This window comes from Truncatella angustata (genome assembly GCF_020726525.1).
Source record: "Truncatella angustata strain MPI-SDFR-AT-0073 chromosome Unknown BKA67scaffold_1, whole genome shotgun sequence".
In the NCBI taxonomy this organism is placed as follows: domain Eukaryota; kingdom Fungi; phylum Ascomycota; class Sordariomycetes; order Amphisphaeriales; family Sporocadaceae; genus Truncatella; species Truncatella angustata.
This window is the reverse complement of record NW_025763381.1, coordinates 1059136-1086566: the sequence shown is the minus strand read 5'-3', so window position 1 is coordinate 1086566 and position 27431 is coordinate 1059136. Positions and strand designations below refer to the sequence as shown.

Sequence of the window (27431 nt, the reverse complement as noted above, 5' to 3'; positions counted from 1 at the left end):
ACAAACAGACCATATTGTCGAGGAAAGCAAGGATAACAGACAACAGCAGTGGAGAAACCGTGTCAGTACCCTGCTAGCACCGGAGGCGTTGCGTCAACAGAAGAGGTCTCGTGCAACACTGCGGTTAATAATCGGTTCAGCAGCGACCAGCGGGATCTGCGAATTGATGTGCGTCTCCTTTGAGATTTGAGATTTGAACTAGGAACCGGTTGTAAGCAAACACAAATCACGACCGTTCACGATGGGTAATCAGGAAGCGCTGGACATACCTGTGAAGAGGCGCGGAAGGCACCTCGGCCGTTCTATCTTGACTACATTCTTCGGCAGTCTTCTCTTATCGTCATGGATCTGGTTTCCTGGATCAATCTCAAGTCGGGACATAGAAAGCCATGTCGCCAAGGTGCAACAATGCTCCATCGGAAACCTCCATGCCGACCTTTCTTTTCTCAATCCGGCCATTCCCATTGCGGCCGACGAGTTTCTTGAGCGTCGAGACCGGCTCGCTCAAGCACTATATAGCAATGGCGTTGATGCCTTTGTGCTCGAGCCAGGTTACACATTCCAGTTGGTTACTCGCGACCTTAAGCTCCGAAGTTTTGGTGTTGCTCACAGGATATCAGATACTATGGTAATATCTCTCAAGTCGATTGGGAACCATGGGAGCCCGAAGAGCGGCCTTTCCTGATGCTTGTGCTTCCAGAAAGGTCCACATCCGGAGAAATCGTAGCAAAAACGGCCTTCCTCTCACCACACTTTGAAGAAGGAAGGGTGCGGATGTTGGGAATTCCTTCGCGAGAAACCGAGCTTGACATAGTGATTTGGGAAGAACATTGGAATCCATATTCAGTCCTTCTGAAGTCGGGACTGTTCTCAAGCAAGTCGCCAAAGCTGATGATGGATGAGGAGATCCGCGACTACATCGTCCGCGGCCTCGATTCCGTTGGTTTTGAGACCATGGGTTTGAGCCCCGAGGTTGAGTTGGTTCGACAAATCAAAAGCCCGGCCGAGGTCGAGCTGCTTAGAGCTGTGAACACTGGCACGGTGATGGCCGTCAGGGCGATGAGGCCATGCCTCGTTCCTGGTCTAACCGAGAATGAGGTGACCGCGATCCTGGACAACTCGCTAATTTCCATCGGATTCAGCAAATTCTTCAACATTGTCCTATTCGAGGAGCATGGCGCATTGCCCCATGGTGGATTTGTCACCGGCGGCAAAAAGGTTGCTTACGACAGTATGATCGTGATCGACGTCGGTGCGCACTACCTGGGATACTCCTCCGATATATGTCGCAGCTTCTTCATTGACCCACCAAAGACGAAGAGGTACATGTCCGTAATGGCTTCTCTGACGTCCGTTTTGGGTCTGGTTGGGTCACAAGACAGAGTCGTATCAGACGCTTTGGACCACCTGAACCTACACGCCGAAAAACTTAAAGTATGGGACATTGTGCTCGATGCACAAAGCGCGGCGGCCGCCGCTTTCAAACCTAACAACAGCGCAGCAAGCGTGGACATCGCCGCCAGAAATATCATCGAAAATGCGGGATACGGCTACGGGTTCACGCACCGGTTAGGCCACGGTATTGGCATAAAAGCCCACGAGTCGCCATACTTAAACAAATGGAATAAGGGTGTGCTGCTTCAAGCAGGGATGACATTTACAAATGAGCCGGGCATTTACCTCGAAGGGAAATTTGGAGTGAGACATGAAGATATCTACCTTGTGAAGGAGAACGGCGAAGCCGAGCTGTTGACGGGCGCGAGAGCTAGAGGGCCATACCAACCTTGACAACTTCGTGAGTTTGGATCATCACATACCGTCAAGGCAGGAATCGTTGCTGGACTGGATTTAATTTAATGAATTGTCTGAAAACTAAGTCATAGCTGGATTGGTTTGATTCATTTTCTTGTCGTCCAGCGGTGCTGTGCATGCTGTATATCTGTCGTAGAGCGGTTTTCTTGCCAGGTATGTCGTAAGTGAGCCAAGCAATCTGAGTAATTTCCGATGACGATCCTCATAACATTGTTTCCGTACGAAGCAGAGTATATAACCAGTGGACTGTGGCAGGTCGATGAACGTAGCTCCGGTCGTGATCTTCGTTATGCTGTTCCTGCTTCGGGGCCACCTCCTGCTTGTGCTCTATCCGCCAAAGAGTTCTCGGATCTGGAAAGCCAAGTTCCGTTGCTTGAGCATTCACGGTTGAGGCTTCGCTGGTGTTCCAACCAGTGCTAAGAAATGGGAAACGATCTGTGGAGTACGATAGGCACATCCAACGAGTGATGCCGGGCTTCGCCAGAAAGGCTAGGTGAACAGCAAGCACATGCAAGGGATGTATCTTGAAGCATGTTGTAGAAGGCCCTTTGAGCGAATCTAGGGCACAATCGCTGTACGGCAATGGTAACGTCACGTCATCAGCACAGCATATGCAGTCACTGGTGCTTTTATCTACGATGAGGTCGAAGCCATCGGGTACTCCACCGTCACGCGCAGTCAGCTCGTTAACAGAGCTGGCACAAAGCAAGTCTACTGCTTTCCATATCATGCCGCCCTCGCCTAGGTCGAAATGCTTGAGTCTTTTCTCGTGCTGCACACAGTTCTGGATTGCGACTTCTGAGTAATCCACGTTCGTCACTTGCTTTGCACTTTGCACCAACTCGCGCAAATGAAATGACAGATACGATGAACCGCAGCCAATATGTAAAATTCTTGGGTCTGCAGTATGCCTTTCAATGACTTTCGTGATATATGGGGTGAGGCTGTCCGGTGGAACAAGCCACTCAAAGATTGACTCGTTCTTAAAGCGTTCATCCCAGTATGCCTGCGTGCCGTAAGAGGGAGGCATGTTGAGATGTGCTCATATATCCGAATATGTTGACAAGAATTTGGTTCACTGTTTACAGCGGTGGAGCAGAGTGCAAATTCTGAAGCTTATGTGAAATAACTGAATCCGGCAGTGATCTCCCTGCTCTCCACCAGCTAGTTTATGTGGAGCGTTGGTGGCACTCCCCGGATAGTGGCAATGATCAACGTATGAACTCTTCAATAAAAATTCCAAGTCATATCAGAAGATGCACACCAAAACAGAGGCTTCAACACTGATTCGAAGTCTGCGCCAACTTGTGATTTTATTTGCATGGTTTTGTGTTTCTATAGCGAGAGTCGCGATCATAGGTTGGTTCAGCACGCTGACGAGACAAGAATGATATTGAACCTATCAGGCCTGCTCCAGGAGACCAGGCACCCAGAGTAGTCAAATACTTGAACAGGCTGCATACCCATAACATAAGACGTCATGTTGGAGGTTCGCTGCCACATGGGTCTATTTGGGGGTCCATTTCCTCCATCCTGATTCGTGTCTGTGATGTTGTAAGGATGTGAAACTGCATGTCAGCCATGTGGCAGCTGAGATTCGGTGCTGCTTATTGAAATAGCATGGCGATCTGACTGGTGCCCCCAGGTAGCAGTTCCATGCACGCCAAGCTCGGTCAATCATTGATCTTGCTGCACTACATCATGAGTGTAGCACGAATAGGCAGCGACGCGACCTCTCCCGACAGGAAAGCCAGGGAATCACGTACATAACGGTCAGACTGCCGAAGTCCCACAGCATCTCGGGGTCTGCAGGTCGTATCTCGTCAAAATACGAACCGTGGTGCTGGCACCGTCTGACACCACGGGCACGACGATGCGTAACCGTTGGCAAATAGCGGGTAAGGCTTGATTGAAAGGCTTGCTACGTATCCGTACATTCGCCAGAGAGCGGGCGACCTCGAAATAGAAAGTTTGGACAAACCCTGGCCGATCGATCCTCCCAGCTAAACCTCTTTCTACTATAGCTATTGTCTTGGCACCTAAACTCTAACAGACAATCCCCCTCCAACCCTCCTCCTGTCCTTGATTGACAGGTACCCACTCAAGTCATTGCCCATGGCGTGGGCTTGCCTGGGCTATTTAAGGAATGCAACGTCGCAAGTTTGCCTGCCAATTGACCGTCGCGCAAGCTTCTCTCTTCACAAACTTCGAAGAAATGCGCTCAGCGATCGAACTCGATGCAGGTTGGACCCCAATGCTGGACCTGCTTTCGAGGTCGCGTCCTGTGTGACGGCGGCTTCCCAGCCTGTTCAACTTGCAAGCGACACGGCGTGCAATGCCCTGGTTATGATGGAGCAGGAGACGCAAACGTTGTGCGGGGTGATGGTGGTGATGCAACACTGAAAGTGAGCACGCCAGAATCAAGTGCAAGTTATGAAGAGCTAGGCATGGAACTGGCTCATTTCACATCAGACCACGCCCTCAAGCCAACTACGACACGCTCACCCGTCTTCCATCAGCCAACGCCAGCCCTGTACCGCAAAGCCCAAATGATATTTGAAGGGTTGGATTATTGTACGTGCGATGCCCATTTTACAGTGCGTTCATGCCACTAACAGTCGTAGTCAACCAGATGATTTGTCCGGATCTCGTTTCCCTCGAGAGCCACTTCAATCCATACAAGGTCAATTTACAGGGCGTCGATAAGATACCGGACATATACGTCAAAGTTCTCGTCTCTGTTGCAAGTTTCCACCGACTCATGTCGGTAGGACCTGACCCTACGCCTTCATCGGCACTGATACAGAAAGACACAGATGTCTTTCAGTTGCGTGTAGAAGCTTTGCAGGGCCTGAATGAGCAGCTCAGCTCACCCGATCAGCAGACTAGTGATGCCACACTTTTGTGTGTTTTGTCACTCATGGTTGCATCTGCAAGTAGTCTCTGTTGTGCATCATTATGCGCGTGACTAACCTTGGACAACAGATTCAGGCATCTGCTTATACCGAATGGAGGGTGCACCTTGAAGGCGCCAGAAGAATAATACAACTCAGAGGCGGTCTGAAGAAGATCATCACTGTAAATCCATACTTTAAGCCTGTGTTGACCTTCTTCATGCTGTGAGTGCAGTCGCCCTCCCTAATATTGATTTGGCTAACATGGTCTTGAAGAATTGACGTCATGGGTGCTACAACCACACCGTCAAGCCATGCAGACATGCCACTAGCCTGCAATATGGCCATGAAGTACTGGGAAGTCGAACCTTCAGTATTCCAACTGATTGCAACAACCTGCATTCCATGTCCCGACGTCTTATTCCGGGTACTTATACTGGTCAACTACCTGCGTACCGTCACTTTCAAAGAGAACCTACGGGTCAGACGACAGTCTGGCACTAAGATGGCGATCGAGAAAGTCATGTCGTTCTCCCCTGCAGAGTACTCTGCAAGAATGCAGCAATTCAAAGGCTGGTCTTTGTCGGGCAAGGAAGTCGGCTTTGATACCAGCCACGAAAGTCCCCAAACTGTTTCAAGTTCCTCTCCGTCTTTGGACAAACAGTCAAGTGCGGATTCATCCCCTGCTACTCACTCGTCACCAAGGAGTGATGGAGACTTATGGCTTAGTGTTGGGGTGACGTATCGTGCGTCAACCTTACTTTACACGTTCCACACGCTAGTCTTTGACTGCGAAGATGATGCATCGATGCTTCTTCCTGATAACATTCAAATCAATGTCGTTGATTTGCGTCAGGAGACATTTGAAATTCTTTACAGTGCAATGGTCCCCGTCTTCGCTGATCCGGTAAGCCTGCACCAAATTGGTAAACTCATCATGTGGCCTCTGTTCATCTTGGGTATGGAAACCGATTATAGAAACGTGCACGTGCGGAGTTTCGTTACGAGTAGCTTCTTGACGCTCAGTCACGTCCTCGGTATAATGAGCCCTATCGGTATCATAAACGAACTGGAAACAAAATGGAGAATAGACGACGAACAAGGCCCGGGGGCTCATGTCAAATGGGATGATTACCTGCAGGGTAGAGAGGACTTCATTGTCTTCTGATCAGACCACGTGCGGCGTAACGTTTTCCATACATAATACGCATTGATCTTGCGTATTAGTCTACTTGGTGGCAAGCACCTGGGCATGAACAGAATATTTAAGCTTATTTTATGCTTATTGGGTGGGGTCAACGTAGTCTGACGTGGACTGTAAGGTTTAATTCCTTTGAATCTTACTGCGCCTCATCTATGCATGCTTCTTACCGGCTATATGCCCATATAGTGATAGATCCCGGTGCTGCAATCATCTGGTCTTTCAACGGGCCAATCCATCACTAGCTCGTACCTCGCATAAAGATCTTCCATTTAGAAAACGCGCCGAACTCCATGCGGGTTTCCTCATCTTAATTGGAGCAACATTTTGACCAGCGACCGTTATGCGCACTGAGAATAGTAATCGTTAAGAATTGAGCATGTTGAGCCGCTCACACATGTTGCGCAACCAGTAAACCCAGTGCCACCGCATTGAGCGTACTATCTTCATGTCAGCATGACTTGTCTAAGAGTAGTGACTGGGATTCTACCTTTGCTGCTGTGCAAGCCGATGCGCCGGTGGTCGTGCTGGACGCAGCAGTGCTCGTCTTGGTCGATGTGCTCAATGTGGAGGAGGACGCCTTGGTTGTCGAGGCTGCGGCCGTGGTCGTGCTGCTGCCTCCGGAAGCTGAGCAGGTGAAAGCGTCCGGGCCTGGAACACGTTAGCGAGCAGTTCAGAGAGACTTTGACTGAACCAATAGGGGATAAGCCGTACCTGGGATGTCATAGGTGCTAGAGCTTGTCATGGAGTAGATGTTGATGAGCAAGCCAGGGTCAGTCGCCTATCGGCCGTTAACTTAGGGTTTCCAACGTCTCCATCCATCACGAAAGAGTATCACTTACCGTGTAAATGCCTGGAATGCTGTAAGTCGTCGGTGAGACCGTGGCTTTGCCGCCGCTGACGTTGATCTGAGCACATTCCATCTTCGGAATTGTTAGCTTAGTTCTGCGACATTGGTTCTGGAGGTCATCGACACACGTAAAGTTGTGCTCCTTGGGCCGAGCTCGCGGCGTGTAGCGCAATCATTTCAGCACGCAGAAGGTATTGACCGTCGGCAATACAGCTTGGGATGGGTATCGCCTGCTTGCCGGCATTGTTGATGACCTTGCTGGTACCCCACACTCCACTGGTATAGCCATCTTCATAAATTTTAAACCTGTCGACCAGATTAGAGTACTATCTCTTCATTGCAGGTTTAGGTAATAGCTTACCAGCCATTCCCAACTCCACTACCACTGGTCGCATTATCTACCTTCTTGAGGTACGCCAGTGTGGGACCCAAATGAGATGCGTCCATAACATCATCGGCACCAGAAGTAAGGGTATGCCTCCAGGTTGCTGTTACAGTTGACCCAGCTGTGACATCTATGATCTTGTCGGACGGCGTCGTTGGGTTCGGGCCGCCGTTGCACGCAAGTGCGTCCGTGGTGACGTCCGTAATTGGGCCGTCGTAGGAAGGAACAGCAATGCCATAGCCGACGGGATTGGTGGTGCCGCCGCTCTCGAGCTGCACGAAGATTGTGTGCGCACTAATCGACGCGATGTTCGCAACAGCAGCGAGGAGTGTCTGTGACTTCATCTTGAATGCCGGCTACAATGCTTGACTAACAATAGCATGGTCATTGAGCCTCATCAGTAGCCACAATCTGGATGTGCTTTCATTTTAATATATTCAATCTACGGAACTGCGACTCTCTCTTGCCGTGGCACCGGACCGTGGCTCGCGGTCAGGCGACATGGTAGGCCCATTTTAGAGCTGGTATCCGCCAATAATGACACGTGCATTTCTTTCCTACGCAAGCATGGCACCAGAATGCAGGAACCTCTTCCAAAGACCGGTTACATCGGGTTGATGATTGGGTGTAGTGTGGGTGTTGCTAATTTGACGTCGTATCCCGGTCGCGGAGGGAGCACGTCCGGACCACTCTATCGGGAGCCTTCACGGAGGCGATCGTATCTATTCCGCTGCCAAGCCATCCGTGCTCAGTCTGTCGTCGTGAAGATTTAGAATTGTGCATGGTCTCCGAACTCAAGAAAAGACAGCCAAACATCTTTCGCTTCTCCATTGCGAATCTTTACTTCAATTCTCCTTGTGGAAAAGGCATTTGTCGGTGGAGCCGATCAAGTTCCACTAGACGTACCGTCATGCGGGCGCAGATGGAAAGCTATTTTACTAAATTCATGTACCTAACTCTATAACTGGAGTGTTTGGTGAGGTATGATGCGTGGATTATATAGTCAAATCTCTCGGTTACCGCCTACCCAAACTAAACATACCAGGCCTCACAAGTCCACCAAGCTGAGAAGCCATGTCACATCAGAACATCTCAAAGGTTCCCACCACGTCCTTTCACAAAATGCTCGCCCAGTCACGACTAAGGATTCCTAATTAATCGGTAAATATACAATCGATAAGCATTCAGCGAATGGACACAAAAGTCCGCATTGCTGTTCAAACCTTTACACCATGTGGACCGCAAAACCAATTCAGTTAATCCTACATTATGCCATGACTTTCTTTTAGACTGTGAGAGTCACTGTGCCCCAAGACCTTTGAACTTTTGATGACATTAAACACAAAGCTCACTGGCGTAACCCCCACCCCCGCTTCAGAAAAGGAATCCATCAGACTCGTAGTGGTAATAAACAGAAGACTTGACATTGATAATAACTTTGATGCTACTATACGATATTGGTGGAAGTGTACCACTCATGCTCATTATAAGTACAAATATTATATTCACAATCACTTATAGAGTTCTCCTGTACAAACTCAACGAGCGTGGTGAATTGGCGGTTTATCCGTTTCCACTTCACAGACTCATAGATGAGTCTACCAATAAAGGGAGTGTATGGGATTATAGTGTGTTTGATTGGTCAATGTCTTTCTTGGGGTATAAGCACGACTTGCAACCAAGCGGGTCCAAGCCGAAGCCGAAGCTGCCGAGAGCACATGAGGAAGTCCTCGGGATCAACGTTAGACGAGCAGTAAATATGATCTTGCGCAGTTCGCATATTACACCAGATGATTCCATGAATCTCTAACTATGCGTATGCCGATGCCTTGCAAACTTGCCGTCAATCCGTTCAAAGTTACAAGCATTCACTCAGATTTGTCCAATTTCACTTCACTTTTTATCGGACTTCATATACAACTGGCTAACTTACACCATGGACCTGAAAGAGCTGATGATTGAGGCTTTGGAAGCAAACCGAGATAATCATGTCCGCATGCTTCAGGCTTTCGTCAGGGCACCTTCGCCAAATCCACCAGGCGACACCGTAACAGCAGCAGCTATACTGACCGACTACCTCACTAGCAAAAGAATTGACTACGAACTGATCACACCCCGGCCCGGCCAACCTAACATCGTCAGTGAGTTCTCTGGTGGCAAGCCAGGACCCCGTGTCGTTTTGAACGGGCATATCGACGTATTCGCACTCGGACCAGACACGACCGGATGGGACAGAGACCCGTGGTCTGGAGACGTCGTCGACGGTCGCGTCCATGGACGAGGCGTGGTGGACATGAAGTCGGGCACGGCTTCGCTGGTGATCGCTTATGCTTATCTCTTCGAAAGAAGGGAGCACCTTAAAGGCAGCGTCGCTCTATGCGCTGTTTCGGACGAAGAGACGGGTGGGAAATGGGGAACCAAGTTCCTGATCCAGCAGGATAGAGTCAGATGGGGAGGTGATGTGATGCTGAGTGCCGAGCCTTCTGGCAGGACGATCAGGTTTGCCGAGAAGGGGACGCTCAGGCTAATTGGGAAGGTCAAGACCAGAGGCGCGCATGGGGCTTATATCAATCTTGAGTAGGATTTAGTGGATCTAATGCTGGAACTCACTGACAATTTGAAACAGCAAAGGTGCAATCCGAATCGCGGGAAGTTTTCTTGGAAAGGTGGTTGAGGCTGTGGAGTCAATGGAAGTAATCCCACCGGCGGATATCGCTTCACACTTGACAGATCCCAAGGTTTTGGCCGTGGTCGATCAAGTCATGGGCCCTGGCACGTCGACTATTATCGCTCGTCCTACAGTCAACATCGGTATCATAAGCGGTGGTACCGTAGTTAATGTCATACCTAACACGTGCACATTCGAGCTAGATATCCGTCTGCCTATAGGCCTCACGGCTGAGCAGGTTTTGGACGTGGTACGATGCATCATTCTGCAGTATCAAGACGCTATGATCAACATCGACAAGCGGGAGGCTGCCAGCAATCCGAGCAGCTTCTCACCGATTGACCATCCCATGATCAAGCGGCTAGCAAACAACGCGGAAGTATTTGCACCGGATTGTCGACCAGCACTTATTCCGTCAATGGGTGCCACGGACTGCAAACATTACAGATATGCTAACATTCCAGCTTATGGTACGTTCTAGAACAACTCTTTGCCCCCCGAAACTTGATTTGTGATGGTCATTGCATTTCTGCGTTCCGAGCCTATCACGAGGTGAAAGTGATGCTCGTGAGCGGCGTGGATGTTTGGAGGCACAACACGTTAGCCACTACATATCTAATTTACTAACGCTTCTTTTGTTTTACAGTATACGGTTGCAGTCCCTATGGTAGTAAGTGTGAACCCTCCTCCAAGCAGCCAAGCGTGGGCCAATACAGTATATTGAATTATCACAGTGGCTACGGTGAACGAGTCGGCGTCAATCGATGAGTTTGTGCAGGTGACAAAAGTCATAGCCGCAGCTACTTGGGACTTCCTGCAGTAGGGGTAGGTGCATGTAGATTCTTGGTCTCGGTTCCGCAGGTCTGGTTTGAGGGTTCGCTTTGCAATTTGCAATCGAGGGGTGCGAATGCGAGTTATACCTATCATAATAGCACGTTTCCCATGATTCAATCCCCAGCATGCAGGTATGTGCCGGTGATGTTCTCGATTCCGCCATAGCATAGTATAATAACCTTCGGGGTTATAGATCATGTGGATACCTGATTTGGATTGAGTGATTTTCTGTATCGCCATCAAGGGGACCTGAATGAATGATCTGATGTAAAGCTTTTAGCACAGGCAAACACGGCTCGGGTTCACGTACCCGGAAATCAGCGCTTATTCGCAGCGGCTGCGCAGGGGAGAGGGGTCGCACCCTATGAGGGCCAGGATTGGCGGGACTACAGGTGATATCGAGTAGATAGCCGCGTGATCGGCAGAAAGGAACTGGCAACTTGGAGGTTCGCTACCGTAAATAAGGTGACTGACCATCTACCTTGGAAACACAAGTTTCTGCAATTTGGATCTACAAACAAGATCTATAGAACCCAACCACTGTACCAATCACTACCCGAAGTATGAAGTTGACATACTACCCCGCACAGGCATCACCCAATGGCACAGGTGTAAGTCTTGACCTCAACTTATGGCAGCCTCCAGAGCTGACGCTCGTCAGTAGGTACTTGTCGTTCCTGGTGGAGGATACGGTTATGTTTCGCTCGAGAAAGAAGGCATCAGTCCAGCAGCATGGTTGAACGAACGAGGCTTTGACGCATGGACACTCGAATACACTACCACCGACACCGACGCACCTCCTATTTATCCTAAGCCGTAAGTACTGACCGGCTGAGCGCCAGCATACTTCCAACAGGTGCCACTGTGCTCCCTAAATCTTACAGAGTAGAGACTCGAGAGAGTAGTAGTTCACTGACATCTGGTTGCCTAGCATGAATGAGGCTCTGGACGCAGTGCGCCAAATTCGGCGCGAGGGTCGGGTTGCTAAGCTGGGCATCTGGGGTTGGTCGGCAGGGGGCCACCTAGCCGCTATCACTATCACCAATGCTGAAGCACAGCTGGATTTCGCCATTTTGGCATATCCTGTTATCTCAAGTAAGCGGGTTTCTGTTCGGGGCTCATGTCTCACCCTTTTTTATTTTTGTTTCCGGGATACCGGGATCTTCGAAGAAACAATTACTGATCCAAGATGCTGGTAGTGGAGCCTGAGACGACGCATTTGGGTTCGCTACACAATCTTCTTGGGCATGACGCCGGCGCTGGACTACGCAAATCAATGAGTGCCGAAAACCGTGTCAGCCAACACACACCCCCAGTCTTTATATTTCACACAGGTAACGACGCAGCTGTGCCTGTCATGAACGCGCTTTTGTTTGCATCGGCCCTAGCGAGCCACGGATGCGCTTTTCAGATCCTGGTCTTGCCGGACGGACCGCATGGCATTGGTTTAGCCCTCGACGATCCAAAGTTAAGTTGGACTGGGGAACTTGACCGGTGGCTGAAGACCTTTGTCACTGCACCCTAGGGGGCTGGCTCATGGCTTGCATGGCTTGCATGGCCATCTAGTACTAGGCAATTCTATGCAGCCGTACTAGGTACAGAGGTCCAATGCTTTTGCATTTGCTTTTCAGCAAGGCTGGCAAGCTGGACAATAATTGTGTTCTCCGGGTATGTGCTTATGTGCTTCCACACCTTTAGCAAGAGCCGTTCGAGTCCCAGAATAGAAAAGAGTGCAGACTCTAGACTCTCGACTCAACAGGCTCCACTCGGTGATGCCTGTCGCTACAGTATACAGATCCGTGCCGTCAGGAAGTATACGTTTGAACCGAGCGTTCACAATTTTTGTCCCACACGCCCCAGTAGGCCGCGGAGAGCTAGCCCGGAAGGTGTCCTAGCGCGTCGGTGCATTTTGATTGGCCAAGTGTTCTGGCAATGAATGCGCGCTCGACGAATCCGTAGAACAAACTAACCTAGATCAGCCCGCTTGCGTCCTTTGTACTGTACTTGCACGGTGGCAAGTGTCGTGGGGGAGGGGCTTTGGGTTTCCCTCCAAACTGGCAATGCTGATTTCAGAAGTCGATCTTCCAAGAGCTGGCAGATATCAAATTACCATTCCTCAGGATCCACTCCACCTGCTTGTTAGGTCGCCTAAGGCGCTGTCTCTTTGGTACCAAAATTACTCGAGGTTTCGTTCGGTTGTCCTGACTCGAGGAGAGCCAGCAACCGTACATATGTCTTCAAGGCAGTTGCGTGCCATTCAGCCACTCCCCATCCCACCACGAGACTCCGAATCAGAACAATCCGGGAAGAGAGGGAAGAACAACCAGGCCTGTAATGAATGTCGTCGTTCACGAACCAAGGTACCCCTCCATCCGCACCGCAATGTATAAGGATCTGCTACGGCTGACATGATGCATAGTGCGATGGAGGTCGCCCCGTTTGCGCGACCTGTGTGTCCAAGAAACGCCGTTGTCGTTACGTTGGCAACCAAGGTGAAACAAGGATAACGGCAAACAAGCATCGCCTCGAACTTCTTGAGAGAGTCTTCAATACGCTTCGGTCCGGCCCTTCTGATCAGGCCGTTGAAGTCCTCGATGCTATCAGATCGAGTGATGACTTGAGTTCCATACTCACTCGTCTCGCTGTCGATGGCCCTGATCACCAAACCCTGTCTACTTCCTCCCCGGCTGGCTCCTTGCAAATTGACACACCAGTGTCTGAACCTGACAAGGCTGCTGTGTCACCTGCATTATTGTGCACCAACTCGTCACCTTCCTTGACAGCTGTGTCCGATATCCAACCTTCTGTCCCAAGCCCGTCAGATGGGGTGGCTTCACGTCCACATCCAGCATCGCTCGGGGAAACCAATGTCTCTGTGCTCGCGTCATCGGGTGCATATCGAATTACACTACCTGATCCGAAGGAAGTAGACCGGGCTATTCGTGGGTTTTTCAAATGTAGTGGCAGACTGTTCCACGTCTTTTCCAAACCACAAATTTCGGAGTTCTTCCATTCTGTTTATAATCGTTCCGACGACCCGCTGAATGCCTCTGACTCAACTTTATGCTGTCTTATGTCAGTTGCAGCCATCGGTGCGCAATACGAGCACGGCACTTATGAATTGAAAACAGAAGCGGCATTCTATAACATCGCAAGACACTACTTCGACGATATAGTGCAGAGCCAGGGATTGGATGCCATCAAAGTCTGCGCATTGCTCGCGCTCTACAACATCTTGGCCAAAGCTACCGTGGCCCTATCATACGTTGGTGAGTCATCGGCTTTACCATATTGTGTCGAAAAACGTGTGTGACTTATAACAAGCTGTGACAGAAATCGGTCTCAGTCTTTCACGACAATTTAGCATTACTAATCCGGAACAAAAATATTCTGAGCTGTCACCCGCTACATTTACGGAGAGCAAGCATGCATGGAGGACATTGACATTTATGTCCAAGTGCGTTCATTTGTGCCAGTTACCTTGACTTTGGGCTTTACTGACACGTACAGTTGGCTCTCTTCCACCTTGGGCTACGTTTCCGGCAATGATATAATGCCTTACGAGACTCTACCAGTAAGTACACTCAAACTTGAGTGAGTCGACAAAAAGTAACGTTTCTTAGTTGGGACTTGCATCCAGTTCTGCTGATATCATTGAGAGTAAGTACATTGATGTTCACTGCGATCTATGGCTAATTCTGTGCGGTTGTTCAAAATGAAATGACAAACGTCGTCATCCTCAAATCCAAGATTCTGCGTTTGCACCTCGCGTTCAAAGATCTCACTCTACTGTCTGTAAAATTCATCCTCGAAGACCTGCAAGCATGGTACGGGAGGATGCCACCACAGATAAGACTGGATTATCCAGGACGAGACACCTTTGCGCCCCTGACAAAGTGGAGCATTTACCATGTACATCTTCTTTACCTTGGTGCCAATATTTTATTATATCAACGCATGTTATCTCAGCACGTGGAAACGTACTACGTCAACCGGGATCGAAGCGGCTTGTACCAGTCGATGGAGAAACTCTTCAGTGACCAAGGCGAACAAGCCATCTTAGCGGCAAAGGGCTCTGCTCGGATATTATCTTTACTACTTCGGGATTGTGGAGTTTTCAAGCGTTGCTGGCTTGTGATTTTCCAGTCCTACACTTCATGTTCGATCATCCTGCATTCGGCCATACAGAAGCTGAGCCACGGCTGGAAAGCATCCACATGGCAGGATGACTTGCAAAAAGCCGGTCTCTGTCTTACAGTTCTCGAATATTGTATGTCCTCAGATTCTACTGCGCTTGGATTTTATAAGGAATTGAAGGATGTCTATGATTATATCGACAAGCAGCCACAGGACTGCCCTCTTGGTACACAAGACCCATCATTTCAGCAACCACTCAGCGAAGCCAGTACCGTTGATGATACTATCGATGGGCAGCCGTTCCGCACCGATATTGGATCGTTGCAGAATGATTCCTCTTATCTAATCACCATTCCACCCAACGCAGAACCCGAACACAAAGAGCGATCCTATCGTATACTCGTTAAGCTTTGCCAGCCATTCGGTGATCCAAACCATCAGGGACTTGACATTTCGGACGTTAAACAACAACGGCGGGATGAGCCTACGCGAGGCTTGCACACATTGATGATGGCGAAACTCGACTGGGACTTGGAAGCACGCCAGCCATTTCATATGGGTCTTGGTAAAGCGTCTAGGTACTCCACCTCCCTCAACTCGTCTGAGCTGCCACCTTCCGTTATGGCCAAGCCAGATCAAGTGACTCTGCCCGGTCCAGGAAATAATTTTAGCAGTCGTTTCCTTGGTAGCATGGAGCCTTTGGGCTGGGCACGCTTGGAGGGGATTAGTTATGTCGGTAATGTTACGGTCAAGCAAACGGATATAGCCATTGATAGAATGGTTGTGGATTAGACCCAGCTTTGCGTATGCAACCTTGATCTACACAAAAGGTGGGGTTTCGGAGGAGAAAATACATGAAATCTCGTGGCCAGTACGAATTTGACAGCGTTGTCAGGCTTAACCAGGCTTCGACTAATACTCATCGGTCAACTTCGGAACCTGAATAAACACTGTCTTTCGCATTTCGGCGTGCAAAAAGCTACCTTCCAATTTCAGCCTAGCTATCGGGTATGCCACAGCTGGTCTGTGGGCTGGTGCTCACGTGATTTGTTTATAACGAATACAATTCGGTGTACATGGATTTGGTCCGAGTCGGAAATAGTATTGTACCACTTTTTAAAAATTCCTTACACGTATGGGCACGCACAGGTCAAGATCATATAAATATAATAGTGCTAGAATTAATACAAACTTTTTGGAAATTTATGGGTTTTGAGGGAACGACCCTCGCACCGTTTGAAACTTGGATGGGAAAATACCTCAAGCTTTGAAGGTATGAGAAAGATACATCTTCATGGCGAGGTCGGTTGCGGGAATCTATCTGCTGCTCTTAGAAAAAACTTCATAAGGGACACTCTCACTTTCCTCCACACAGATTAACTGTTCTTTGCCATAGAGTGCGCATGCATCACGCCTCTGAATGATCTGCTACACTTCAATTTACAACCCCTCCCCCCCGCCCCCGCGGCAGGGCTCTTCCAAGCAACATAAATACAACACTATTGGTAATATAAATTAGTCAATCCGTATTGGCAAGCACTGTCTGTGTGAACTTCGCTACGATGTGCAACTGCCTCAACAGGAATCTGCAGCGCTGTCGCGTTTTCTGACACCATTCTCGATCATTGTGGTGACTTCCAACGCCTATTTCGTGATAACAGGCCACTTATGTAGTTATTGTCGCAATATTAGACAGGTATGAGTTGGTTCAAATTCATCCCTCCAACAACAAAGCCTCCGGAGTCATGTGCGGCTCCGAGTCGATCTCCTGTCCCGTATTCTTATTCCGGAAACAATGTATGATGCGAGGATCTTTACTGGCCCACTCTCGCTCATAGAGCTCCCACTCATCAAGTAACCGATCTAGTCACGGATCGACATCTAACAGAGTTTTCGTGTCACAGTTCAGGAAACGAACCATTGTCACTAACCGCTGGAGTTCTTGTGCACTTGTACAGTCCAGGGCTCAGGCAACGGACCGAAGAGACTGGTCGCATCGTGGAAACCCTACACGAATCATTCCCCAATTACTTAGAGCGAATCATTTTCCTAGATTTCGAGCACGAGAGGAGCCTCGTATCCTAGCAAAATGTAGTTTCGTGTATCATCAGAAAGTAGAGACACCATGTTACGCACGTGGACGTGCCCCCGGATATCCCAAGCCAACATATCCTTCACGATATTCATTAAGATGTCGCCAGAAATCAAGGTAAGAGCAGTCGCTTCCCGTCCTGTCGGCAGAGCAATTCTTGGGATAGGTTATCTTGCTGCTGGACCAAACGAGGCTCCCACCGTCTTACCTCCTCTGTAGCTTCGTGGACTGCCAAGCTATCCCACATAGGCGCGCTGACGTTCTTGACGGCCGCGCAGTGAACCCCCCACGGTTTCCCTTCACCTGGTGGCTCGAATAATGTTTGCGATCCGAAGTACACAGCAGCAAACTACCGACTCATACTCCGCGTTTTCTTCAGGTAAGAAGCCAGACCCGGCATCCACGATGGTATTTCGATTCGTCGATCATGTAAATTACAAAATCTTCACATTTCAAGAGGCTCGTAATGGGTAGAGCAGACCACTGCCATATTTTTATAACCTTCCCCGGTTGGCCAGAAATCTCGTGGAAGAATCCCTTCCCCAAAGGTCCTCGGGAATAGTCATGAACTCCGTAGGCTCGGTCTCTTCTCTTCTCTTTACGCAGGGACAGTTCGATTTTAGCGCTGAACCTTATGTACCTATTTTAGACGCACGCAGTACTGTCATTCAAGGGTAATTAAGGCAGCCAAAACTGGCACTTACCCTATGGTATCTCATGAGCTTCCGCATTTTGTGCAAGCTTAGCTAAGGAAAAATCACAGTGTAAATGACGTAAAGCTTTACATTCGTTCGCACTGTATCATAGTTTACTGTCAAACAGAGCTAAATAAACACATGTTAGTCTTTAACTATGGTAAGTGCTTAATGAGCCATTATTGGACAGACTTTGGTCCTTAATACTGTGCGGTTCGGTACCGTGGTATCCACAAGTTACGCAGTATATATTCTGTCTACGTAGTACATCTACTTTAGATGCAGGAACGGCTATGGGTCGCTTTTCGGTCTTTCGTGTGTACTCAAAGTACCGCGACCTGTGACTATCAAAAACGCTATTTGCTGCTCATTGCACTAACCCAACGGGTTTAATCCTGCCCAGTTCTCTCATCTGCTTATTGCCATTCAACCAATGATCGTCCAAATTCAGATTTGATGCAGCCCAATATGTACAGCACGGTGCTTACTGTGTATCAGACGAGAATCGCTCCCATGCCAGACCCGCGTTGGTGGGCAGGCGGGCTCTCCGGCGGGGCGTAACGTTTTGCTTCTAGCGCTTGAGAACAACCCATCATTCGCAATTACAGAATGAGGACAGCGAGGTGGCTGCACATCGTTTCACGACAGCAAGGAGAAGATCAGCATGCTTGAACGAACATCAGCCTCCATTCAGTGTGATTTAGGGGCTTGCGGCTGAGTCCCATGGCAATACCCTGCATTGGCGGCTTCATGCAAGCATGGCTGATATGAACGGAACTTGGAGCTAAACCAATTCGAATCATTCGAACTGACCTTCATATGACACCCTGCTGCCTCGTCTGATTGTTAAACTCCCGTGGTCGACTCAGCCTCACAGCCACCTTGGCCGACGGGGTGCCTCGTTCCTTGCACATACTTGCAACAACTCCTCTCCAGGCGAAGGCTCTGTCAAGCAGAGGAACCTTGCACTGCTAAAGAATCAGACACTTCAAGCATCTGATCACGCCCTTCTCGACCTATGCGACAACGATGCGGCTACTTCAGCTGGGGGCAAACGATGAGTTGACCATTACGCGGGACATTGTGCCTGATTCTACTCCCTATGCAATACTTTCGCACACCTGGGGCACCGGAGGCGATGACGAGGTCACATTCCAAGACGTTACACAGAAGAAAGGCAAAAGAAAGCCTGGTTACCAGAAGATCCTATTCTGTGGGAAGCATGCCAAACGCGACGGCTTGAAATACTTCTGGGTAGACACGTGCTGCATTGACAAGACAAGCTCTGCCGAGCTCAGCGAGGCGATAAACTCGATGTACCGATGGTATGAGAAATCGGAAAGATGCTATGTATACCTAGATGATGTCGATGGGTCCGATCTTGCTCGATCAAGACAGATCTGCCTTTCGGAAGAGTAGGTGGTTAACGAGGGGATGGACGCTTCAGGAGCTCATTGCACCATCAACCGTGAAGTTCTACTCCTCGAATGAACATCGACTAGGTGATAAGAAGTCGCTCATGTGCATCATCCATGAAATTACGAAACTCCCGTTGCTAGTGCTCCAAGGTCACTGGAAGTCGGAAATCCCGATGATAACACGATTTTCGTGGTTCCGCCAGCGAAATACAACACGACCAAAGGACAAGGCTTACTGCTTGATGGGAATTCTGGGTGTTTACATGCCACCGATCTACGGAGAAGGCGAGAGGATGAGGCATTCATCCGTCTTTACAAAGATTTGGAACATCGCTATCAAGTAAAGCCTGGTAGGTATCAAATTCTCTTTACCGATGCCATGACCTGAGAATGAAACATTCGTCAAGCGATGTACTGACACAACCACGAAAAGGCTACACCAGATTGGAAATGGCAGCCCGGACTAGTCACGAAACGCTTCTTGCACTACTTCTCAAGGCAGGGGCTACTATCAATTCAAAAGACCCAAAGGGCTTTACCCCACTTGCACGTGCCGCTGAGTATGGCCATGAAGTAGCTGTCCAGGTCCTTCTCAACCAAGGGGCGAAGATCGAGTTGGAGAACAACAAGGACTTTTCTCCGTTATCAATTGCAGCGTGGAAGGGCCACGAAACAGTCATTCAGGTGCTTCTTGGCGCGGGAGCGGATACCGAGTCGAGAGACTATGATCGAGATACGCCATTATCAAACGCAGCACATCATGGTCACACAGCAGCGATCCGAGCACCTATTGACGGAGGTGCAAAGATAAACCCAACTAACAAATATGGCCACACTCCATTACGGCGTGCAGCTCAAAATGGTCACAAAATAGCTGCTCGAGTAGTTCAGAATGCAGGGGCCAGGTAAACCGGGTCCGGTGATCACAGCGTACAGTACGTTAAATAGATATGGTTGGGCCAAGGAAGTCAAATACTGAAAGTCGTTTTCGCCACGCCGGGCTATATCGCGAACAAATTGTTTACCATTTCCAAATATTTACTCCGTCTTGCCTGTGAACCGGAGCCGCGCTTGTCTATATAAATCCCCTTTCAATGACCTCTAGATGGCTGCGTTTTCGCTAATACTGCTCGCTGTGGTTTCTCGAAATCATCCAAGCAACCCAGGCAGTGTCTTCCTTTAAAGTAACTCGACAAGATAACATCAAGACATCGCACTGTACCTGAAGATGTCAACAGCGAAAGGTACGACATCTCGAAAGAAAGAGAAATGTGGTTTTCTGCATCTATTTGGTGAAACAGCGCACTCCAGTATTCTGCTGCTAAGGCTAGCGGGATCTTTAAAATCTTGTTAAAATATCTCTTACGAGGCAATTCGAGGTATTGAAGAGCAAAACCAAGCCAAAATTCCAGAGGTTTCAGCTCGCGATAGAGGGCCGTGGTCTGGAGGCCAAGGACGGATTCGATGCAGACGACCATTAGAGGTACGAGAAACCTATGGCACCAATCTATACGATTGCTGAAAAATAAATAGCACGGACTCAAAAACGACTTCTGGTATATTCAGCAGAGATCATGCCCTTATGGGGTTCATCACCAGAGTCGCGGATCTCATTGCCGAGGGGCGACTTTTGCAACCACAGAATAGCTAGGACTGCCGAGATCTGTGACTGGACGGAGCCTCTCGCAGGCAGTAGAACCTCTGTAATTTTCAATGGACTTAAGTAAGATTCTACCAATCTAAAGCCCGGCAACCTGTGCCCTCTGGTTCCTGTCCTAAGTGCCAGATGATCCTCAAAAAGAGATTTAGCGTTACCAGATCCGGTTGCTTTCAAACCAGCCATCGACCATTCGGCATTCGGCTCAAAACGAGCATTTTTAACCCAAAGGTGCTTCCCATCTTGAGGTGGCCAAAATGGTTGATTAAATGCTAACTATCCCTCGACAAACCTACTTCATTTTGCTGAGCTGAACCAAGAAGCCGTGCGCCATAGGCTTAAAGTAAAGCAGCAATGGAACAAATATGCACATACTGCACTAGAGCACTCAGTCATCATCAAGATACCTGATGGTTTAATGGCTTGAGGTGCTATGAAGAGCCGGAATTTTTTTAAACGACGGAGATACTCTAAGGCTTATTATCCGTCCCCTCGCGACTACACGCAACACGACCTCGGGTAAAGGAAGAAGCTCTTAAAGGAAAACAATAAAAAATAAAAGAATAGCAAGATTTTTATGCTGAAATAGTTCAACTTGCCCAGCTGGGTAATGGATTCTCCCCTTACCATGCTTGAAAAATCGCTGTTACATGTCATGCATGTTCTGCACCTTTTCTTATATCAACTGCCATTGCAGACAAAATCCATATCGATATCAGGCCAATATCCTCAAGTACTATACCTCGGAAACAAACCATACGTTCTCTTCCTTTTCGACCATTATGCATAAACCGAGTCCAAAGGTTTAAACTAGTTGTATATATCCATACTCATCGTTTATTTCTGTACAAGATGTGATGAAATACCTATAATTTCGATTCAATTAAGCTATGATCCCTAGTCAAGTGATTGAACATATCTCATCTCGGTGCGGGTTGAAGAAATAGGAGTCGAAGAAAATATAAACAGGACTGGTTGGCATGCTCTCGCCATTTGATTCGCAATTTTCCAAGGATTAGTTGTGTTTTGTTCGTAAAATACCAAACGACCAGTATTATGATAAGACGGGATGCAAACTGCACTGTATTCATAATACTGTAGGAATATAAGGGAACGCATCAGTAGGCCCTTATACAGATCTCGTGGATCAAAGAAAGCTTGAACATCTGAGTGTATTTAGAATCAATGCACAGAATAGACTTACGTGAAATAGCTGGTCGTTATACAGCAACGTGAAGCTAAACGGAAAGCCATTTCGAATTTGTGTGTGCCACTTCCTGATTACGGAACAAGCCTTCCTCTTTGCTCACCGAGGCAGGACATCATTAGCGGGCCGTTCCATGATATCAATGTCATGTTGGCTTTATGGATTGATTATCAAAGTTTGTTTCATTTTCCTTGTTCCTTTTACGGCTGCTTGCTAGGCTATGTATCTCTGGGCATACGTGCGAGACCATGTGTGAACGAAATCGCGGAGATGGTACTTTCAGGAAAGCGTCTCTCCCGTTCGTTGTCTTTTCTTCTTCTTTCTTTTCTTAAGACGACGCCGAACTCCGAACGCCTCTGATATGATAAACAGACATTACTGAAAACTCCTAGCGATGGTCGATTGAGGCTGGTTATGGCTAATGCATATGCCAGCTGTATAAATGTATTTTGCGAATATGTAATAGAATAACAAATATACACAGATTTGCACTTGATAATGGTGTATGCAATCTGACTGGATCCGGGTGACGTGTAATGTTACACGGTGCCACTTGCTGCTGGGTACCCTGGAATAGGTCAGTGATCTGTTTGTCAATAAAAAGGTTTGCCAACTTACACCAAGAACAGACCGCTATGATAAAGTAGAGGCATATCAGAAGGAATCCCTCCAGCCAATGACTCTCGCCGTCTGCGATTAAGTAGTTGACAAGCAGAACAGTAACAAATACGACCGCGACCTGGAAGGTGTCGAAGGACAGGTTCATATCCTCGATACCCATACCCCAGCCGATGATGACAAGCAGAGGGATCAGGAAGAGAGAGACCTGCATGGAGGAGCCGACTGCAACACCAATGGCCAAATCCATTTTATCCTTGATTGCAACAGTGACAGCAGTGACGTGCTCAGCAGCATTTCCGACAATGGGAAGCAAGATAAGACCGACGAACTCGACACTGACTCCAGCTTCTGTGATAGGCTCGATACCGTTGACCATAAACTCAGCACAGAAGGCAACCAGGACCGTAGAAAGGAAAAGGGTGAGACAGGCGACCCAGCCAGAGAGGGTGGCCAGCTCCTCCTCCTCCTCCTCCTCGTCTGACATATCATGTCGGTGCAGACCGGCCAAGGCTTGGTCGTTGTGCTCATCCTTCAGCGTACCACCCGGCCCGGCAGCGACAGCCGTCCCAGCTTGGATCAGTCCGTTGATGCCCTCCTTTGACTTCTTCCGGAGAGGTTGTCTCTCGACCTTCTGGGAAGGCTCATTAAAGACCTCAATATGTGTCTTGAGCTGGAAAAGAAGATAAGCGCCGTAGACAACCAGGAGGATCACGCTAGTTCCTCGAGACAAAGCGGCGACGTCTGCGTTGTCGACTGCCGCACCATTGGTCTCGTCCTCGCTTGCGTGCTGCGCGAATACGGTTGGGATAATGTTACTGGCCACAGCCAGTGCGAGCAAGCTAGCGGCAGTTTGAGCTACCGTCTTGTTGAAGTACTGGACTTGACGTCCAATACCACCAAAGAAGAAGCACATGCCCAAAACCAAAAGCAGGTTGGAGAGAATACTGCCAATAAGTGACGTTTTGACAACTTCAACCTTATTCTGAGCAAGCGCCTCAATGGCGACAATCAATTCAACGGCATTACTGAGGGTATTAGTTCCAGCTCAACAACGAACGTACTATAATTGTACTCACCCAAAAGTCGCGTTGATGAGACCACCAATCGTCTCACCAGTTCTGAGTGCAACCTCTTCTGTTCCGTAACTAAGAAGAGCAGCCAGCGGTATGATGGCAACGAAGTTGACTGCAAAGACGATTTTGCCATCAATACCAGCATAATTCAAAGCGAAGCCGACCGGAACAGCTATCAGAAGAACGTTGACCCATGAGTTGAAAAGCGTCGCCCTGATCTGGTTGCCCCATGTGTATGGTTCCTTGGGATCGACATGCCGGATGAACCCAAACCTCACTGGATACTCCTTCTTAGGCTCTCTTTCTGCGCGTGGCGTGTTCGGTCGGTCGATTTCCTTCTCACCAGAACCTTTACGATTCCTCAGTGTTGATTCCTCAGCAGAGCCATTGAGAGTAGGACTGCCGGCAGATGCGTCATACGACTCTTGGTTTGGCCTTGACGATTCCGGGGCAGAAATGAATGGCCTCAGGTTGCGTTCCCCTGCGGTTCCACTCTCCAGATCGGTGGTTGTACTTGCGCGTTTAGAATCAACGGTGCCACCAAAGAGATTCCATGTGTGCTTGCGGCTCTCTCGCCTTGCGGCGGACTTGAACTTGGTGAGGTTGAACGCTAATCGAGTAGGGTTATTAGAATCTGACATTATGGTTGGGGGTGGCTTGACGCTGGCTGCTCAATGAGCTTTGGCGTGCGCGCGGATTTGGTAAGAAGAATGTCGATGCCGGCTATAACATCAAGCCACGGTGACGAGAAACAACTTTTGCGACAAGGCAACACGAATGAGGTGGAATTGTGCAAATAACAAACAAACAGGAAAAGAAGAATAGAAATGAAAGGCAAGGTCGAAACGCACCACTACCATGACATCGAGCATCATGGTGGTGTCGTGGACCTTGAGTGGGGAGTGGAGTAAGAAACAGGCTTAAACGCAGGGTGAGTCGCCCGGTTCGTGAATCTCGGGGCTCTCGCCCTGCATGCGTCTAATAACAAGCCAGGGATGATGCTCTCAGGCCTACATGTGCATACACTAAGGATCCCTCCGCCTAATTTAGGCGTTTGTTCTGTTCGAACTCACTCGCGCAACCTGGGCTGCTCGTTGTGCTGAACAAGGTACCAAACCATGTGTTCGTTGAAGGGGGAGGTGTCGTGAATGAAACATGTCGACTTACAATTTCGATGGGACTGGGGAGCCATCTTGACGTTTCTTGTCTGGTTTTCCTGTCCTTGGTGGTCCTTCGGGCAGGTGGGAAGTGTTCGGCTTCAGCCGAGAGATGGTTCCGAGGAGTAAGCGACTAACTTCAGCGGTTGTGTGACTTTTAGTATCCGTTGTCACCGGTCGTCAGGGTCAAGGTCGAATGGCGAATTGTCAATCAGTGTCGGAACCGTCAAGTGCTGGGGCAGCGCTTATGAAGAAAGCTCCGGAAAAATTGTGGCCTCCAACAATTGCCGCTGTGTTCCTGTTCTCTTGAGCTTCTGTACTCAGCTTAGGTCGCGCAACGTAATCGTCAAAGCCGAGATAGTGGATGTATTGTTGTTCTGCAATAGTGCAAAATACACCTTGGGGCGAGGCAGTGTTTTTTTTGTTTGGCGTGGGGACTTTGTTGACCTGAGGAATTCCCGGCGGCAATAAAAGTGGTCGTTATAAAGAACAACAACGACTGGCACGGGACTAATTGAATCAATCACGCAACCCGATTGCAAAAAGGGTTGAAGGTGAATCAATTGGAGAGCAAAAGGGCCAGGAACGACAAAGTGAATTAAGATTTGGGTGGGACGTTGTCCATTTTGAATCACAGAGCAATCGAGACGCTGGATCAAAGGGGCTTCTCGTCAATGCTGCTTATTATGGCCGCCACGTTAGGAGTTTGTACTAACAGATCTGGGGAAAACAAGATCTGCTAATTTCCCATTTTGATGGCTGTATCCATTATGCAAACGCGCCAAGTAAAGAACCTTTCAGTTGTTATGAAGGCCCATCCATCCAGGACCACAAACACGTATACATACCCCAGTTGCGTTGCAAGTTGGCCCCAAGTGCTTGTTGGCATAATAGATCGCCTTTCATCCGCCGAACGTTGTTCGTGGCCTAGTCGGTCAGCACACAGCTAACGAGCTGCGCTTACGATGAGCTGCGCAAAGAATACCATCATATCTTGGGTCTTGGGGCTTGGCTCACAAGTGTTTGCCGCCTACAGATACATGCCTACAGATACCGTCTCCCGAGGTGTTCTTTGACAGGGACCCTGGAGGCCTCTGGGCCATTCAAGTTGATGCAGATCTATCTAGACTAGCGGCCATGTCCAGTGGGCGAGGACGAGCGATGAGCGCATCGTCATCAGCAACGTCCCAACCTTCATTAAAAGACGGGGGGCTGCAGGTGGGAGCTGCAGGTAGAAGGTCAAACCAGGTGGTATAAGTGCGTGAATAATTATGTTAGTGTGATGTCGGCTCAATATCCTTAGAATACACAGGCCTTGGCATCTAGCATGGCTCACGAAATGACAGCATCGCATCGCGCGTAGCAAACCGTCTCCCAATCCCAAGTGCAACAATGTACCGCACGTGTCACCATTCCGCGAAATGGCTGGTGCAACGAAGTACGTTCACGACAAGCAAGCAGACAAGCTCCCCGTATCAGACTCGTTTTTTTGGGATACAAAAACCTTGATTCCCCCTCTGACTCTGATTGACGCAGGTGAAGCAAGTATTTGGTCATGACTCCGGAGCTTTTGTGATTCAAAAACTACGCACCTTGGGCCTGGCCCATGTCTGCACTATGACGGCAGCTCCACCTGCCACAGAAATCGCTGACTAGCGCCGACACCATGAAACGGCAGATCAAGCTTCTGGATCTTCCCCCCTTCAACTCATGCCCAGCAGCCCCCAAGACCTTTGACCTCACCACTGCCGGTTCTGGCCAACTTCTGCTTCGCCAATGTCTGACTGCCAACTCGCCAAGTTCGCCCAAGCATCACGTCCAAGAAAGCTTGTCAAAGCTTCGTAACGGGCAAGAAACATCGCCAACTTGGCTGCTTGGCGCATTCCAGCTAACAACACACAATACTCTTAGAAAGAAGCCAACGCCTTGAAAAATTGCGACCTCAGAACAAGAACAAAGCGCGCAACAACCTCGCCGCACGGATTGCCGTTCATCTGTTTTGAAACAAACAGATAAACAAACAGAAAAAAGCCGCTGACGGAATGCACCTTGCCTCCAAGCCCTGCAGGACACAAGAAAAAGGTCCCCCCCGCCGCAATTGTCAATCAGCAGTCAGCCACCCTACGCCGCAGGGCCGCATTACTGTAGGCAGTCACTAACTAACTAGCCACGGCTCCATCCCCCAAAAAACAACGACATGCTAAAATCAGGCTGTGTTTTGGCCAGTCAATTGCTATACTTGATCAGAACATATTTTTAACACATTGTGCCACGCTCGGTTATTATTGTAGTCGAAGTGTTTGCTGGTCCCTGAACACAGCGGATCCGATGGTTTTTATGTATTTCTTTTATTTCTCATCATAAACATGTAGGTAGCACAAGGAAGCGCCCTTCCTATCAATTCCTCCGTGCCTCCTCCCTCGCATCTGTAAATACCTCCCATACATCATATGTATGGTAAGCGTCATCAACACACGGTCCCCCCAAAGCAAAGCTCCCTCCGATCAACCTTGCTTGTATTGTCTGTCTCAATTGGCCGCCCGAGGCCCGCTTCCCATCAGGGCCAAATGAAACGAGCACTCTTTTCCAGAAGCTGCATGTGCCTTGATGTTAATCCCCCCAATGAGGTCAAGCGCCCGTGGTGACATACGTGTCACTGGCGCCGCCGGCCAATCAGATCGCGAGCGCATTCCAAGGGTTTGAGCGTAATGAGACCCGTCTCCGTTCGAG

The 27431-nt window shown here is 49.0% G+C and overlaps 10 protein-coding genes across 10 annotated transcripts; 7 read left to right on the top strand and 3 right to left on the bottom strand.

The window, feature by feature from the left end:
• Positions 1-241: 241 nt before the first annotated feature.
• BKA67DRAFT_510032 (peptidase M24, structural domain-containing protein) lies at positions 242-1788 on the top strand (the record flags this gene model as incomplete). Its single annotated transcript, XM_046097293.1, has 3 exons — positions 242-564; positions 621-1322; positions 1383-1788. 3 exons carry the CDS (start codon positions 242-244, stop codon positions 1786-1788), a joined length of 1431 nt encoding a protein of 476 aa, XP_045963344.1.
• A 113-nt stretch (positions 1789-1901) lies between these two features.
• BKA67DRAFT_8341 (uncharacterized protein) lies at positions 1902-3089 on the bottom strand. The gene has a single exon (XM_046109475.1). The coding sequence runs from the start codon at positions 2840-2842 to the stop codon at positions 2015-2017; it is 828 nt and encodes a 275-aa protein (XP_045963343.1). The 5' UTR covers positions 2843-3089; the 3' UTR covers positions 1902-2014.
• Positions 3090-3935: 846 nt separating this feature from the next.
• Positions 3936-6119, top strand: BKA67DRAFT_8294 (fungal-specific transcription factor domain-containing protein). Its single transcript, XM_046109469.1, has 4 exons — positions 3936-4386; positions 4437-4744; positions 4798-4931; positions 4983-6119. The coding sequence occupies exons 1-4, from the start codon at positions 4050-4052 to the stop codon at positions 5872-5874; spliced, it is 1671 nt and encodes a 556-aa protein (XP_045963342.1). The 5' UTR covers positions 3936-4049; the 3' UTR covers positions 5875-6119.
• A 129-nt stretch (positions 6120-6248) lies between these two features.
• On the bottom strand, positions 6249-7486 carry BKA67DRAFT_529382 (glycosyl hydrolase family 61-domain-containing protein; the record flags this gene model as incomplete). Its single annotated transcript, XM_046099062.1, has 7 exons — positions 6249-6257; positions 6303-6347; positions 6398-6558; positions 6622-6688; positions 6750-6830; positions 6886-7063; positions 7119-7486. 7 exons carry the CDS (start codon positions 7484-7486, stop codon positions 6249-6251), a joined length of 909 nt encoding a protein of 302 aa, XP_045963341.1.
• A 1310-nt stretch (positions 7487-8796) lies between these two features.
• Positions 8797-10908, top strand: BKA67DRAFT_543869 (putative acetylornithine deacetylase). The gene is made up of 4 exons (XM_046101217.1): positions 8797-9719; positions 9769-10280; positions 10457-10480; positions 10545-10908. The coding sequence occupies exons 1-4, from the start codon at positions 9079-9081 to the stop codon at positions 10631-10633; spliced, it is 1266 nt and encodes a 421-aa protein (XP_045963340.1). The 5' UTR covers positions 8797-9078; the 3' UTR covers positions 10634-10908.
• A 157-nt stretch (positions 10909-11065) lies between these two features.
• BKA67DRAFT_8181 (Alpha/Beta hydrolase protein) lies at positions 11066-12441 on the top strand. The gene is made up of 4 exons (XM_046109460.1): positions 11066-11255; positions 11309-11460; positions 11576-11739; positions 11844-12441. The coding sequence occupies exons 1-4, from the start codon at positions 11208-11210 to the stop codon at positions 12167-12169; spliced, it is 690 nt and encodes a 229-aa protein (XP_045963339.1). The 5' UTR covers positions 11066-11207; the 3' UTR covers positions 12170-12441.
• Positions 12442-12875: 434 nt separating this feature from the next.
• Positions 12876-15573, top strand: BKA67DRAFT_529380 (uncharacterized protein; the record flags this gene model as incomplete). The annotated part of the gene is made up of 6 exons (XM_046099061.1): positions 12876-13004; positions 13064-13913; positions 13978-14101; positions 14155-14218; positions 14268-14304; positions 14423-15573. The coding sequence occupies 6 exons, from the start codon at positions 12876-12878 to the stop codon at positions 15571-15573; spliced, it is 2355 nt and encodes a 784-aa protein (XP_045963338.1).
• A 3024-nt stretch (positions 15574-18597) lies between these two features.
• On the top strand, positions 18598-19330 carry BKA67DRAFT_589368 (heterokaryon incompatibility protein-domain-containing protein; the record flags this gene model as incomplete). Its single annotated transcript, XM_046104450.1, has 2 exons — positions 18598-18933; positions 18983-19330. The coding sequence occupies 2 exons, from the start codon at positions 18598-18600 to the stop codon at positions 19328-19330; spliced, it is 684 nt and encodes a 227-aa protein (XP_045963337.1).
• Positions 19331-19376: 46 nt separating this feature from the next.
• Positions 19377-19895, top strand: BKA67DRAFT_509445 (uncharacterized protein; the record flags this gene model as incomplete). Its single annotated transcript, XM_046097241.1, has 1 exon — positions 19377-19895. One exon carries the CDS (start codon positions 19377-19379, stop codon positions 19893-19895), a length of 519 nt encoding a protein of 172 aa, XP_045963336.1.
• Positions 19896-22478: 2583 nt separating this feature from the next.
• On the bottom strand, positions 22479-23792 carry BKA67DRAFT_491848 (Sodium/calcium exchanger protein-domain-containing protein; the record flags this gene model as incomplete). The annotated part of the gene is made up of 3 exons (XM_046096992.1): positions 22479-22994; positions 23100-23496; positions 23548-23792. Coding segments are annotated over 3 exons (1158 nt in total), but the record flags the coding sequence as incomplete, so codon positions are not given.
• Positions 23793-27431: the final 3639 nt, after the last annotated feature.

Excerpts from the sequence above, each read along its gene's own strand:
- BKA67DRAFT_8181 (XM_046109460.1), top strand. The coding sequence starts at position 11,208 with ATGAAGTTGACATACTACCCCGCACAGGCATCACCCAATGGCACAGGT. Across the intron at positions 11,256-11,308 it reads CATCACCCAATGGCACAGGT|GTACTTGTCGTTCCTGGTGG; the intron begins GTAAGTCTTGAC and ends GCTCGTCAGTAG. Across the intron at positions 11,740-11,843 it reads GGCATATCCTGTTATCTCAA|TGGAGCCTGAGACGACGCAT; the intron begins GTAAGCGGGTTT and ends AGATGCTGGTAG.
- BKA67DRAFT_8341 (XM_046109475.1), bottom strand. The coding sequence starts at position 2,842 with ATGCCTCCCTCTTACGGCACGCAGGCATACTGGGATGAACGCTTTAAG.
- BKA67DRAFT_543869 (XM_046101217.1), top strand. The coding sequence starts at position 9,079 with ATGGACCTGAAAGAGCTGATGATTGAGGCTTTGGAAGCAAACCGAGAT. Across the intron at positions 10,281-10,456 it reads TGCTAACATTCCAGCTTATG|TATACGGTTGCAGTCCCTAT; the intron begins GTACGTTCTAGA and ends TTTGTTTTACAG. Across the intron at positions 10,481-10,544 it reads CGGTTGCAGTCCCTATGGTA|TGGCTACGGTGAACGAGTCG; the intron begins GTAAGTGTGAAC and ends GAATTATCACAG.
- BKA67DRAFT_8294 (XM_046109469.1), top strand. The coding sequence starts at position 4,050 with ATGCAGGTTGGACCCCAATGCTGGACCTGCTTTCGAGGTCGCGTCCTG. Across the intron at positions 4,387-4,436 it reads ATTTGAAGGGTTGGATTATT|TCAACCAGATGATTTGTCCG; the intron begins GTACGTGCGATG and ends TAACAGTCGTAG. Across the intron at positions 4,745-4,797 it reads TGTCACTCATGGTTGCATCT|ATTCAGGCATCTGCTTATAC; the intron begins GCAAGTAGTCTC and ends CTTGGACAACAG.